Source organism: Odocoileus virginianus, chromosome 24 (genome assembly GCF_023699985.2).
Source record: "Odocoileus virginianus isolate 20LAN1187 ecotype Illinois chromosome 24, Ovbor_1.2, whole genome shotgun sequence".
Lineage (NCBI taxonomy): Eukaryota > Metazoa > Chordata > Mammalia > Artiodactyla > Cervidae > Odocoileus > Odocoileus virginianus.
Window position 1 is genome coordinate 997730 of NC_069697.1, and position 15435 is coordinate 1013164.

At 37.6% G+C, this 15435-nt stretch overlaps 1 protein-coding gene across 1 annotated transcript in view; it reads left to right on the plus strand.

Annotated features, from left to right (window-relative positions):
- The window catches only part of RAB21 (RAB21, member RAS oncogene family), a 29855-nt gene that overhangs the window by 1103 nt on the left and 13317 nt on the right, over nucleotides 1-15435 (plus strand). Inside the window, exons 2-4 of the mRNA XM_070454198.1 lie at nucleotides 11765-11824; nucleotides 12594-12701; nucleotides 15260-15323. Of these exons, the coding sequence (XP_070310299.1) occupies nucleotides 11765-11824; nucleotides 12594-12701; nucleotides 15260-15323 (232 nt within the window). The remainder of the gene's footprint in view (nucleotides 1-11764; nucleotides 11825-12593; nucleotides 12702-15259; nucleotides 15324-15435) is intronic.

The following is a 15435-nucleotide window of genomic DNA, read 5'->3' on the forward strand; positions in this document are numbered from 1 at the left end:
GCAGATACATGATTGTTAGTCAGAAAAGTGTTAAGATGTAATCATTAATTGAGTGTGAAATCAGTTTACACGTGTTAGAAGAAAAATACCCAACGAATCCGCCCTGATCAGTTTCATCAGAGGCAGTCAAGTCTAGTGGACTTTGAGCCTGAGTGCATCTCTATTCGTTTAACTAGCTGTGTGATTTGGGGCAAGTTAATTAACCTATCTGTGCCTGTGTTTCTCCATCTGTTAAAATGGCCATAATAATAGTATATAGTTCATACGATTGTCAGGACAAATATACATAAACGCACCTAGGACCTGGCCTAGTGTAAGTGCTCCATCTTTATTATTACTACCCCAAATTGCGCAGTAGATCTTAATTAGTGATTGTGTAGTGTGTAAGTCCTTGGACACCACTGGATAGAATGCAGTTTCTTAATTGTGGCATTAGATGTTTGATGCTATTTTTAAACTACTGAGTCTAGAATTTACAAAGACGCTCTGATTCTGATTCCATGTTCTATTTTTACTCGTCTGTTTTTACTTCTGTATAAAGCATACGATCTGAAAGAGTGTCGGGAACCTGGGTGGTTTTTTTGTTGTTGTTTTTGTTTTCCTGTATTTTTGTACAAGGTCACTTAACACAATTTTAATAATTATGGTTGAGTGTTGCTAGAGAGATAAAGGAAATTTATAGGTTCAATACCTATGATCAGTTGGAAATTTCAAAATTTATTAAGGTAAGGTAATAATAGTTCTTACTGTGCTGAGTATTTTACTTTTCTTCTGTTCTTATAACAGCCTGTGAGGTGGATGGTTTTATTAGCCTCATTTTACAGATGCTGAAGCAGGCGTGGTTAAGTTGGGTAACTTGTTGGTCATCATATCGCTGCAAGTCTTGGCTCTCAAGCTGAGGTTTGAACGCAGTTTCGGAGCCCCGCCTCTGGGTGTTGGTAAACCGCCCCTTACTGATTTCTGCTGTGCTGCAGATCTTAGAAGAGAAGTTTTAATTGAGCTCTTAATTTTTTAAAAATGATAGTTTAGCCCTTCAGCCTAAAAACTACACTTATACATTCCAAAAATATCCTCAAAGCTTTTAGCTGGGTTAAGATTTTTAAATGTCTGAGAGGAAACCTCTGCAATCTACGTAGATCTCAAAGCATAGCATATAACTTTTATCACAAACATTATCTGGATTATGTTCTATAATTGAGGATTTTGCTGTCTACCAACATATGGAAACAGCATTATATACAGTCTCCTTCTCTTGGATATCAGATCATTTCATCTTTTCAAACAATTTTTTCAGAGAAATTTGATTTCAGTGAGACCCACTGAAAATCTTTCACTTGTATACCTTTCATTCCAAATGGAGAGGAACTAATGCATCATAAGATGTGAGAGAAAGAATTTCCCCTTTTACTTAGCAGAAAGAACTACCTACTACTTACCTTTGTAAAATACTTTGTGTTTTGGTTGCAAAGTACACTCTCAAGCATTCCTGTTTTAAAGACTAAAAGGAACCTAAGATAGTTTATGGTTTACTATTTCAGTCTTTTGTTTAATATTTCAGTCAAGTGATTGCCTACTTTAGTCTGAACATCTTGGAGGTGAGATGAACTGATACAGAAGGTGGGAAACAATGTATCCTGAGATAGCATGTTTCATTTTTGGACAGATTACTTTCCAGTTCGTTTTTTCCTGTCTAGGGACAAAATCTGTTTCCTTGCTCTCTTAAATTTTAGTCACACATGGCATCCCTTCTGATAGTTGAAGATGGCTATACATCTCCTTGAGTTTTGTCTTCTCTTGGTAAACAGTTCTGGTTCCTTTTACTAGACCGCCTGTAACATTGTTCTAAGTCATATCATTTTTTTGACATCTCTTCTGGATACTTGGTATTTAATCATTGCCCTCTTTTCTTAAAATTTGATAGCTTAAGCTGCAGAAATGACTCTTAGTGTGGTTTGAACTGTGCAAAGTAGTGCAGGCTATCACCTCCCCTGTGAAGAATCCTTTTCTTTTTTTTTTTTTTTTTCTTTTTTTAATATTTATTTTTTTTTAAATTTATTTTTTATTTTTTTTTCCATTTATTTTTATTAGTTGGGGGCTAATTACTTTACATCATTACAGTAGTTTTTGTCATACATTGAAATGAATTAGCCATGGATTTACATGTATTCCCCATCCCGGTCCCCCCTCCCACCTCCCTCTCCACCCGATCCCTCCGGGTCTTCCCAGTGCACCAGGCCCAAGCACTTGTCTCATGCATCCAACCTGGGCTGGTGATCTGTTTCACCCTAGATAATATACATGTTAACAATGCTGTTCTCTTGAAACATCCCACCCTCGCCTTCTCCCAGAGTCCACAAGTCTGTTCTATGCATCTGAGTCTCTTTTTCTGTTTTGCATATAGGGTTATCGTTACCATCTTTCTAAATTCCATATATATGTGTTAGTATACGGTAATTGTCTTTATCTTTCTGGCTTACTTCGCTCTGTATAATGGGCTCCAGTTTCATCCATCTCATTAGAACTGATTCAAATGAATTCTTTTTAATGGCTGAGTAATATTCCATGGTGTATATGTACCACAGCTTCCTCATCCATTTGTCTGCTGATGGGCATCTAGGTTGTTTCCATGTCCTGGCTATTATAAACAGTGCTGCGATGAACATTGGGGTGCACGTGTCTCTTTCAATTCTGGTTTCCTTGGTGTGTATGCCCAGAAGTGGGATTGCTGGGTCATATGGCAGTTCTATTTCCAGCTTTTTAAGAAATCTCCACACTGTTTTCCATAGCGGCTGTACTAATTTGCATTCCCACCAACAGTGTAAGAGGAAGAATCCTTTTCTAACTCCGAAGTAGAAAAGATCCTATGAGTTTTTGGGCTGCCACATTGATTAATATTGGGCCTGCTGTCTTAGTTTTGTTTGCTGAAAGGAAGGGAGAGAGGTACAGTGAGAGAGTGAGGAAGGAAGACTACATCCCTCACATTCATTTCACTTTCATTGTATAGTTGCCTTCCTCCCCAACCTGCAATGTATTTGACCCATTAAAGTTGGCTTTGATAGGTTTGCTCCAGTGCTTAATGCCTGTTGATACGCTTTTGAATTTTGACTCTGTAGCTCAAGAAACACTGATGGAACTTCTGTGGGTCAGGCACTAGATTAGGTCCTGGTCATGCCCGTAAAAATAAGGCATGATCTCTACAGCTGTATTAGGCACCCATTTTAACTTTTCACCTGAAGATTTGGTAAGATTGTCTTCAGTGTTCTCATCAATCATTAATAGACTCTGAAAGAAAAGGGCGAGCCGGGGCCAAGCACGGAGCTCTTCACAAGTCTCTCTATAGTCTAGTGACACTGGACCAGAGGTTTGTTTCTCTTTAGATTTGCAGAGTCTAAGGGTGGGGCTTTTTCCAGACCAGACACGGGCCACAGCCTTCTTTCCCTGTGACTGTGCAGAAGTCTTTAATGGAGTGTTATACATATTAATGATAATGGAAACAGAAAAGAAGACTGACTGCTATGGGCTACTGCCTAGTGGACACGAAACCTTTAATGAAAATGGCTGTTCCAGCGTTACAAATCTGACTTTTTTTTTTTGCCCTTGCTACATCAGTCTTGCCCGTAGGGGATATCATGAGATACTTTGTCAAATGCTTGCAGAAGACAAGATGCATTTTTTTTTCCCCTGCAATAGGAGTCCATCTGATGTGGTAAAAAGGGACAGGACTTTGAAGTTAGTTTGAAGTTTTGGCTTCTACCTTTTAGCTATCATGATTTTGGCAGGGTATTCGAATGTTTGTAAGCTAGCTCTTTACCCATGAAATTGGAGGATCTCAATCATAAGATGTTTATGTGGGTTAGAGAACCACACTGCAAACCTCCTGGCACAGTGTTTGATGAATGTCAGCTGTTGGATGAATTGTGTGTGTATGCTTAGTTGTTCAGTCATGTCCGACTCTTTGTGACCCCATGGACTGTGGCCCACAAGGCTCTTCTGCCCATGGAATTTTTCAGGCAAGAATACTGGAGCGGGTTGCCATTTTCCTCCTCCGGGGGATCTTCCCCACCCATGGATTGAACCCTTGTCTGTTGTGTCTCCTTCATTGGGAGGCAGATTCTTTACCACTGGCGCCACCTGGGAATGAATAAATGGTGCTTAATTTCTGTTGGTTTCTTTCAGGATAACCCAGACAAAGAGGTAATGGGATTAATTTGACATGAATTATTTTGTGAACTTATGCAGCCTGAGGAACTGCTCCCTTTTATATTTTTATACATACATATGTATTTGTTTATTATCCATTCTAGAGTTTGTCTGGGCTTGACATTTCTGGAAAGTCACTGTGTTAATTTTTAAAAACTGTGACATGTGCCATGCTTTGGTGTCTTAGTACTGTTCCTTTTTTGCAGACCTCCTCCTCGGTTACTGATGACTGTGAAGTAGTGCTGTAGGTGAGCTCTCCGAGGACTGTTTCCTTTTGCTGGCTTACCTAGAGAGCCTGGGCTCATACTGAGTCCCCAGGCTTCCTTCTGTGGTTTCCTCGCTGTTTCGGGCCGTGTTAAACTGACACAGACAAGACAGACAGATGGACTGAGGGACTCATTGCTTTGTCCCTGGAATTTAATTGTTGAACCTAAGCAATTACATTCAAGAATTGTTTATTTCATACCTGTTACATGTCAAACATTGTGCCAGCTGGGGAAAGTAAAGATGAGAAAGATATTTTAACCTTCTGTTAACTTTCTTCTTTATTCTTAAATGCTTGTGTGATTTCAGTTGTCTTTGTTTCTCTCTCTGTGCTCTTGGATAGTCACTTCCTTTTCTTTAGCTGAAACTCCTTTTCCCCCTTATTGTAAGACTGTGCACTTTGACTTAAATGACTTTTACCACTTTCAACTAGTCTCCTGAGTAAAAAGTAACATTTTTCACAATCAGAACCGTCCATCATCTTTCCTTTTAGAACTCTAACTGGAATTCCACCTCTGCATCCTGAAGTCTAGGGTAGGTGCCTGTCGTTTGATTAGCAAAGCAGTTCTGTAAAGTTGGTTGGGAAGACAGTATCCTAAGAGTTTGCAAGTGAGAAAACAAAGACTTGGGTTAGATTTCTGAGGGCCTATGTATATTGATGATGTAACTATTTTTTTCTTAAGCTATGTCAGCTACTTTTTTTTTTTTTTATTCATACACCTTAACCTCCAGAGCAACACTTGGCATTCAGATTCTACCAGTTAGTTTTATACTCAGCTAGGAATCTTAATTTCCTTGTTTATAAGATTAATGTTTCAAATGTGTGAAAGATCTTCTAAGGTAGTACTGGAAGCCACTTAAAAGATTCAGCCAATTTGTTTACAATGTCTTTATAAAATACCATAGTAGAAATCTTTCCTTTTTCCCTCAGTATTTTGGGCTATGGAAGGGTGGGTGGTTTTTTTAAGAAGAGTTTTTGAATTATTGCTTTGAACTTCTAACATACAACTGTCCTATATCGAACTTATTTTCTGCTGTATGTTTTGAGCTAGTCCTTCGAAGTGACTTTTTGACTCTTCAAAGTATTTACTTGGACTCTAAACTGATTATAATAGCTCTTTATGGAAGCTAAAGATAAGAAATGAGGTAGTCAAGCACCCAGCTTAGTTTTCTTTCTTTTTTTAAATTAAAAATATTTGATATATAGCATTTTATAAACTTAAGTTGTGTAACATGTTGATTTGTTACCTTTATATACTGTAACATGATTTTGACCTTGTAGAAAGTCATCTTAGTTTTCTGGTAGCTCATTTTTATTGCCTTGCTAGAGAGGACTCATTTTATGAGTTACCTGATTGAACCCTTTCATGTCTGCAACTTCAGCTGAAAGGAGTCTGTGGATTATGCCCGCCACTCCCAGCCCCACTTGCATAATCTTAGCCCCTGATCAGGAAAAGACCGGGGCAATGAAAGCACAAAGTCCTAACCCCTGGACCACCAGGGAACTCCCAATAGATGCTTTAAATCCTTAAGCCAGAAACAATGTTAGTAACTGTAGCAAAAGTAATGTAACTGGAAAGTCTGTTGAATTTAGATAAAGACAGTTGGATATTTGTCTACAGTTGTTACTATACTGCATTAGGTATTTTGTTTTGCCAAAAGAACAAGTGGTTTGGCCAAAAAAACCCAGAAAAACATTAAAACTTTGATGAAACCAGTTATGAAAAGACTTTCACTTGGCAAATTCAATTTATTCTTACTATATCTCACCTATAAGCATTTTTTAAAAATAGAGATTAAAAAAGTACCCATCATGACTTCAAATAAAGTGCTGGGTAAAATAAGCATCAGGTGTGAATGACAGATGTCTAATAAGATTGATAAGTCTCTTAATCCACCGAAAGTTTGGAAGGTGAAATCTTTGGAATTAGAAGAAATAGTGATGCTGTAACTCAGGGTTTTCAGGTGGTGCACTGGTAAAGAATCCATCTGCCAATGCAGAAAGTTCAAGACAGGTGGGTTTGATCTCTGGGTCTGGAAGAGCCCCTGGAGTGGGAAATGACAACCTGCTCCAATATTCTTGCCGGCGATAATTCTGTAGACAGAGGACCCTGGCAGGGCTGCAGTCCATGGGGTCGCAAAGAGTTGGACGTGACTGAGCAACCAGGCATGCTGAGCGCACGCGCACACACAAACACAACTCAGGGTTTGGAGGACTAAAGTGAGAAACGTACCACTGCTTTGATTCTCATTGTTTGTGGCTACCCTGAGAGTATTTTGGGAGATGAGTTGGTGTCCAGGAGCACTCAGTCCAAGTGGAGGAGAGCCAGCTTAAGAACGTGTGTGTTCTAGAATAGGCAGCTTTGTGCAGTGGGAAAAGTCAGACAGCCTTCCACCCACTGCAGTACCTGACTGAGTTGTCTGACCTTGGGTGAGTCACTGTATTTCTTTAAATCTCGGATTCACACCTGTGAAATAGGGCTAATTGCCTACTTCACAGGGTTCTTATTAATACAAAAATAAAATGAGAAAGACGAAGCGTGGTGGCACATAATATGTACTATTTTTTTTCTTCCCATTTTCCTCGAAACCTTTGAATTGACATTGTTTATGCCACTCTCCCCTTCTCTTTCTCAATGGGGTTCTTTCACTGAGATGTTGCCAGGGCTTTATAAATTCCTTAGGAAAGTGTGTGAAAAAAAAATTTTTTTTTTTATATGTGCATATGAGCAGTTTTCTTGAGTGTTGAGTGGGTTCATGGCTTTTATCTGATTCTCAAAGCAGTTCATGATTATACCTTCTTCCTATTTTTACTACCATGTAATAGAATTAAGAACCTCTGCCCCAGAGTATTACATCACCATGAATGGTATCTCAGTAGCTTGGCCAAATTAAGTATGCCTCATAGAGGTAGTTGGGGGGAGAAAAAAGAGATTTAAACCTTCTGATCATTTGCAGCTGTCTTGATGTCATGTTAAATCTTTCCACTTTATTCTCAACTGTAATTGTTTTTAAAACAGAAGATGTTTGTTCTTTAAAAAAATCTATGAAATATTAAGAATTTAGGACTTATATAAAATGAGATGATTTGTATTACAGAAGAACTCTTTCCATAGAGAGAGTCTTAAGGTTTTTTGTTATGAAGGCAGAAAGAAAAGACTTAGTGAGTACTGTGTTACAATGTGCTTTCCTGGTGCATCAAGATATTTGAGTTAAAATAATTTGGTTTATAAGGAAACTATTTGAAGCATATCTTTTACATAAATTGAATTATACCAGGCACACTGTAGATGAATTTATCTACAGTAACAACATTTGCAAGTCTACTGTGGGCAGCACTGTGATTCCCCCTGCCCCCTCTGTTAGAGAAGTGTTCGTTCACATCTCAGTCTGGCAGGTACCACAGCACAGTGCTTATGAGTCATGCCTGGAGCCAGACCCCCTAGATTTCAAATCCTACTCTGTCACTTGTGACCTTGAACAAGATACTTAACATTCCTTTGTCTCTGTGTCCACTTCTATAACATTTGGATAATAACTATATCTAATCACAGTTTTATGAGAAGTGAATTAATATTGAAAAGTATTTAAAACACTGCCCATGTCATTGTAAGCACTGTGAAAGTGTTAAATAAAAATATGTAATCTAGTTAACAGAATACGTATACCCATGAAAAGATAAAATATGAGGTGGTATGTGCTGTATATTGTAAGATTAGGTTCCCTAAAGTTCTGCTGCATAGAGAAATCCAGTGTGGGCTGTATGGGTGGTATGAGACAATTAAAAAATTCAGAGATTATTATAGGTCTGTGAACTGGTCTTGGATAGATGAGATTAAGATAGAGACTAAAGAATAGGCCCAAGTTAGAGAGGAATTTTATGAACAAACAGGATTGGAGGGAATATATAGTATAGACTCTGTGAATACTGGAAGCTTTCTAGGAAGATAGATGTGGACAAATGGTGGCGGTCCTTGGATACAAAGATAAGGCTTTGAGATTTTTATTTCTATATTAGGGCTCCCTGACTTTCATAAAGGAGAAGCTTATGAATGACTTTGTAAAAAGTGCATTGCGCCGCACTTGGTGAAAGGTAAGCGTTCAGTGACTGTTAGCTGGTATTAGCAATAGCAGTAGAAATGACTGTGTAGTGTCTCACTGTATCGATGGGCTACATTTGTATATTTTTTAAAGTATTGCCTAGTGATAGATACTTAGGTTATTTCGTTCCATTTTCTTTCTTGCTTTTTCTAAAGAATCAATGCTCTAATGAGCACTCTTCTATACGTCCATGGTTCCTTAGGAGAGACTTAGCACTGTCTCTCAACTCACCATGGAAAGTGATGGTAAGTTTCAGAAGGAATAGTAGAAAGGAAATGATGGAGCTTTCCCAGCTATAATTCACTTCCCTTTGCTGAGAAATGCCCACAAAACTCTTGACAAAAGGCTTTTATGATATTACCTGCCAGCAGGATATAGTTCAAGTATACTAATGTAAAGTGATAACTTATTAGAGAACTCAGCTATGGATGTGGTAAGGGCTTTTTGTTTTTGTTTGTCTGCTTGTTTTTATTTTTAATCATGGAGGTTTGGGGAAGATAATGTGGCATGTAGACTAGAGAACCAGAGTGTGAGGTGAGACCAAAGGTATTTATATTTATGACTTAATATGAGATTGGTGGTCATAGAACTTGAGAGGAAATATGAAGACAAGACTTGATCAGTTTTTTTGGAATATGGGATGACAGGGAAGGAAGAATATTCAGTGATGATATTCCTGAGATGTTAAACCTCAGTGCCTTGGAGAATGTGATCAAAATACTAATGTTACAGTGGAAAGCCAATTTTGGAGGGCAGATCAGTTTAATTTTAAATATGTTTGAAAGAGGAGAAAGAGGCATTTAACTTATCTATTAAACATTTGTATAGGAGTCAGATTTTTAGTTTCTTTATATAACAATGATAGCGAAATAGGGCAAATGGTTGAGTTCAAATAAATTATACAACTGATAAGTGGCAAAGCTGAGATTCAAATCCAAAGTTCTGCTTCAAAGTTGATATTCTTAACCCTTATGCTATGAGTGGGAAATATTCCTTCATTCATATTTATTGTCATAACATGTATTTGGTCTTCTTATTTTGCAAGTTATTTCCTTTGTTGTTTTGCCATTGAATTAAATATACCCTTTTCTGTATAACCTTTGTTTTATTTAATAAAATATCTTGAAGGTAGACATTCCTGGATTTGATCTCAGCTCTGCAGTTTGTAATTCCTTTGTATCTGGATTCCTTAGTTAATCATTCAATCTAGTGGCCTTTTCTTAGTTTTTAATTTTCCTTGGTATGTATACAGTAGAAAGTCCTTCCTAAAATCTAGGTTCTTTTTCCTTCAGTAATATCAGTAATTCACCATCCTAGCCTTTTTATCTGTTTTACTTTCCATCTCTGCACTTTCTTTTGTATTGATACACTTAAATGTGATAATTTCTGAATAGCTTTGAACTTGGTTCTTTGTTCCTTTTTTAAACATGTCAACTGACTCAGGTTTCTGATTATATTCCCTCTTCAATTATTCTTGATTTTATTCTCTTTTTCTATCTTAATGCATTTAATTCAGGCCCTTTTTGCTTTTCTTTCCAGCTTTAAAATAGCCTCCTGTCTTCCAGGTCTAGTCCTGTCTTTCTTCCTATCATAGTCATTCTCTTAAAAATACAGATTTTATATGTCCTCACTGCTTAAAAACCCTTCATTGATTCTTCATTGTCAGCAGTATTATTTCCTAACATTTACTTCTTTGGATGAGTTAGGTGTTTCTTCAGGGGAAAAGAAGTCAAATGAGTTTGGGAAATACTTGTATAAATACAATTAGCCAGTCTTTCTTTTGGCAGACTCTCAGTGTGCACTGTGAATGCACAAGGGCGGTAGGGAGCAATACACAGCAGTCCACAAATACACCTGCCTGTGGTGTGCATTAGAAAAAAAAAAAAACCAAAAACCTTGTCTAGAGTCTTGAAGCAGCTTTTATTGAGACCCACAAGGTTAAGTCCATATCCTTAGATATGGAGTTTCAGGGTTTTTTGATTCAACCTTTTCCTAACTTTAGAGTTTCATCTCTGGCATACGCCAGACCAGCTTGCAGTTTCCTGTGGCATGGGGGAGTTACATGTTTCAGGCTTCAGTGGTTTCACCTGTCTGTCAGGAAAAACCCTATTACTCATAAAGAGGAGCTCATTACTTTCTTACTGAAGCCTTTTGTGACTTATCCAGGCAAGCTTTACACTCCTTTCTCAGCATTTTCCTTATAGTGTACTTAGCAAGACCCTCCATTTTAACCATTCTCTTTACATTTTAATATTTGCAGTGGAACTGTAAGCTCTTTGAAAGCTGGAACTGTTTTCTTTCATTTCTGTGATAGTACCTGGTACAGTTTTTAGCTGTAGTTTAAATAATTGAATTGCAAAATAATTGCTGGAAAATTTCCAGTAGTAATGGTATTCATACAGCTAAGTAAACACCAGTAAACATTTCTTTTTTTTTTTTCCCATTTATTTTTATTAGTTGGAGGCTAATTACTTTACATCATTGCAGTGGTTTTTGTCATACATTGAAATGAATTAGCCATGGATTTACATGTATTCCCCATCCCGGTCCCCCCCTCCCACCTCCCTCTCCACCCGATCCCTCTGGGTCTTCCCAGTGCACCAGGCCCGAGCACTTGTCTCATGCACCCAACCTGGGCTGGTGATCTGTTTCACCCTAGATAATATACATGCAGTAAACATTTCTTTTTTTTTTTTTTTTTTTGAAAGTTTCATTTTGTTTATCCATTGGTCCTAAATTTTCAACAAAGAAAATGTATTATTTGTGAAAGGGAAGTTATACAAATACTAACAAAAAATTTAAGGTGAAATGCAGGGTGTTTGGATTCCAAGAAAACAGAAGTAAACATTTCTTTAATCTCATCTTAGAAGTCTCTTAGACTCTTTCTATAATGAGTAGGTTAGGTGGCATCAAATTAAATGCTAAGAAAATGTTTTAATGAGGGAAAAAAAAAACTAAGAAAACATTTAATGACCAGCTTTTGGGTACTTTTTATAACTTGTGTTCATAAAACAAAATATCTTTTTCTTAGAATAAAAATAATGTTCTGTTTTCAGTGGAAACAATGTTTAGTTATTAATAGAAACTCATGATTGCTTTTTCTCCCAGATAGCTTGTGTCGTATGATACGATTCATCTATAGTTTTTAGGATAAGAAGTTCTATGTGAAACATCATTTAATGTATCTCTCTCTTCTTAGGCATCATTCTTAACAAAGAAGTTAAATATTGGTGGGAAGAGAGTAAATCTTGCTATATGGGTAAGTTAACGTTTCAGCTGTATGCGTGAAGGCCTTTACCTGCTCTTCATACTCTAATAACTGATTGGCTTAAGAAATAGGAATTTGAATTTCTGGATTTTTTTTGTTGTTGTTAACTCAAGGTAGGAATTTGAATTTCTGGATTTTTTTTGTTGTTGTTAACTCAAGGTTAGCCAAAATCTTTTTTTTTTAATTAAACATCTTTTCCCCCTAAAATCTGGCTAAGAATTCTATCTTGAATACACTTGTTATACATGAATAATGCTGTCATAACTTTACAACTGGAGAAGGGTGAACTCAAGGGATTCCATTTCAGAGAAAGAGGTGGACAGCCTACCTGGCCTTTATCCCCCTGTCTCCATGTCCTAATCTTCCAAGGGAGTGGCTGGTGGAGACTAGGGCAAGGATAATGCAGTTTCTCCTTGTTTCCTCTCTCTGTGGAGAACGTAAATTTAGTGCCAAGCCTGTTTCTGGCTTATAAGGCCATTGTGGTCATGCCAGCCCTTTGACAACTGAGTTGGCTTTTTAGCGAGGGTGGGAAAGATTGCTGAGAAGGAGGAGGGTTGGGGAGGGGAGAGGTAACCTTTACAAAACAGTAAAACATTAAATATTAATTATAACTTAAAATTTTTTATAGCTTGTTTCTTTTAACAGTGTTTTGGGGTTATCTATAACTTTATACCCTAGTTTATAATTAGAAGCTCACTGTAGTTTAAATAATAGATATATTTTTTCTTCTGGTCTAATAAACGTTTGTTGCTTTATTTAGGATACAGCAGGTCAAGAGAGATTCCACGCATTGGGTCCAATTTACTACAGAGATTCAAATGGAGCTATTTTAGTTTATGATATAACAGATGAAGATTCTTTTCAGAAGGTATCTTGCTTACTTATGGGTGAACGACTTAATAGAGCAACAGTGATTTCTCAAGTCTGCATTAACGTGTTTGTTTAACAGTGTGATTAGCCTTGGCTTTAAAAGCATAGTTTCTGCATAAATGATGATCAGTCATATTTTTTAATGGAGTATTTAATTCATGTTAACAGTATGGATATCATCTATTAATAGTTTATTATATGGCTTTCTCAGGTATTGGAAAGGGAAATAATCTGAAGTAAAAGCTTCAGAAAAATATAGATGCCTTTTTTTCTCCTTATTGAAGAAAATCACAAACTTTTTCTTTTGATTCTGTACACACTGGGCACCTGAAAACTTGGTATGGCTGCACGGGTGGGTTCCATAATTATTTGGAGGCAGAAGAAGAACTAAATCAAGTTTAAGCTCTTTTCTCCTCACTAGGTATCCTGGAGGATTCAATACAGATTTTAAAAGGAAAATCAATGCAGTGTTTATTTTAAAGTACTTCCGTTTTTATAAAGTTTTTGGGACCAAAATTGAGTGACCATTAAACTTAACCTCTGAATTCTCATCACAGTTAGGATTGTGACAGTTTACTTATTTGACCTTTTGAAAGCCTTTGGGAATAAGAAAAGATACGTAACTAAAAGGGGTAATTCCAAGGCGAAACTTTCCTTGCCTTGAGTTACAGGTTTGTACTTCTTGAAATTACTTGCCCTTTTTGTTTTTTATTTTTATTTATTTCCTAGCATTTAATGGATGAAGCAGATATACAAGTGAGCCTTTGGATTATTAATGCCGTGTTGAAAAACTTAGGCCAAGGAGTAGAAAAATGAAAATAGGTAGCTTTCAGATTTAATGATATTTTAAAACATTTTATCTTTGGGATGCTGTTTGTTATCCCTTCTATCCCTTCTTGCCTTTTTGGCATGGAAAGAAATGGTTTAAGTATTTTATTGATTAAAAGAAAGTGGAGTTGTTTAGGTTGAAAAGTGACCAGTTATCTCTTGCTGCATAACAAAACCCCCCACATTTGATGGCTTAAAACAACATATTATTTCTCATGGTTTTGAGGGTTGCCTGGGCTTCCTTTGTGGCTCAGTTGGTAAAGAATCTGCCTGCAATGCAGGAGACCTGGGTTTGATCCCAGGGTTGGGAAGATCCCCTGGAGAAGGGAAAGGCTACCCACTCTGGTATTCTGGCCTGGAAAATTCCATGGACTGTATAGTCCATGGGGTCGTAAAGAGTCAGACAGGACTGAGCGATTTTCTCTCTCTTTTCTGGACAAATCCTCTGCTCCGTGTGCTATCGGTGGAGTCACTCAGACTGCTGCATGAACTGGGGGTGGCTGGGTGGGGACCTGGATCCAAGAGGGCCTGGTTTCCCCCCATGTGCCTTCTCACTCCATTTGGTGTCTTCTTCTCCAGTACTCTGTCCACATGCTCTCATTATTCTGTATTCCAGCCAAACCTTATATGACAACTAGATCCCAAGAGAGAGCTGACAGACTTCCTAAGACTTTAGTCTGGAATTGGCATGGCGCTAGTGCTGCCACATTCTCTTGGTCAAAGCAAGAGACTTGGCTAGAGCAGAGTCAGAGAGAGAAGAAATGGACTCTTGGCAGACAGTTTCTGACCCTCTGTAATTCATCACAGAGTGTATGGGTTAATGAATGTAATGCCTGTGGAGGGGAATGTGACTGCAGATGAAGAAGAATATTGGCTAGAGGCAGGGAATTCCTGGCAGTCCAGTGGTTACCCGTAGGTGGTAGCAGTGTCTAGAGACAGCTTTGGTTGTCACACCTGGCAATGGCATTGGTGTCTAGCCGGTGGGAGGCCAGGGGTGCTACTAAGTGTCATTCACTGCACAGGACAGCCCTTGCAGAGAGAGCTGGCAAAGCCAAAGTACCAGTGATGCTGAGGGTGAAGAAACCTATCACACACCAGAGGATAAAACTTTATTTTACTCTCTTTCTACTCCTGTACGTTTTGTTTTTCCTTTAAGTGTGTGTCACAGACACTCCTGTGCCTCTATTTTGGAACCAACTGGGGTATAAAAGACTTATTATTAAGCTTGTATATGTGTGTATTTTTTAATTTTTTTTTGGTTGCATCATGTGCCTTGTGGGATCTTGTTTTCCTGACCAGGGATTAAACCCTGACCCTAAGCAGTAAAGCACTGAGTTCTAGCCGCTGGACCACTAGGGAATCTTCAAGCCCATACGTTCTTCAGTCCAGTGTGATTCTACATAAGCATCTCTTATCAGAGGCTGCAGTTGACATGCTTTTGCTCTGGTGAACAGCTTTGCTTAGATATGTGGACAATTTATGAAAGTTTGTAATTAGAGATGCTTCTCTTTATACTTAGTATGTAGATGAGAGAGGAGTCTTTCCATTGGATGTGTGTGTCTGTGGTTTGCAATATACATGCTCCTATATAGTCAATCATTCCTAATAACTAAACATATGGACCATTAGACAGAATTTTGAGCTATTTTCGCAACATTGCATTTTGGGGTATTGTAATTGTAGTCATTGTAACAGGATTTGTTTTAATATTTACACTTGTATACACAGGTTAAAAACTGGGTGAAAGAATTACGGAAAATGTTGGGAAATGAAATCTGTTTATGTATAGTAGGTAAGTGACAGTAATTTTTAAAAATGACCTTTGTTTCTTTTATACTTTATTAAAGGATAGTAAATGAATAATTTTCATTTTAAAGTTACATGAGAAAAGAAGAATGGTATTT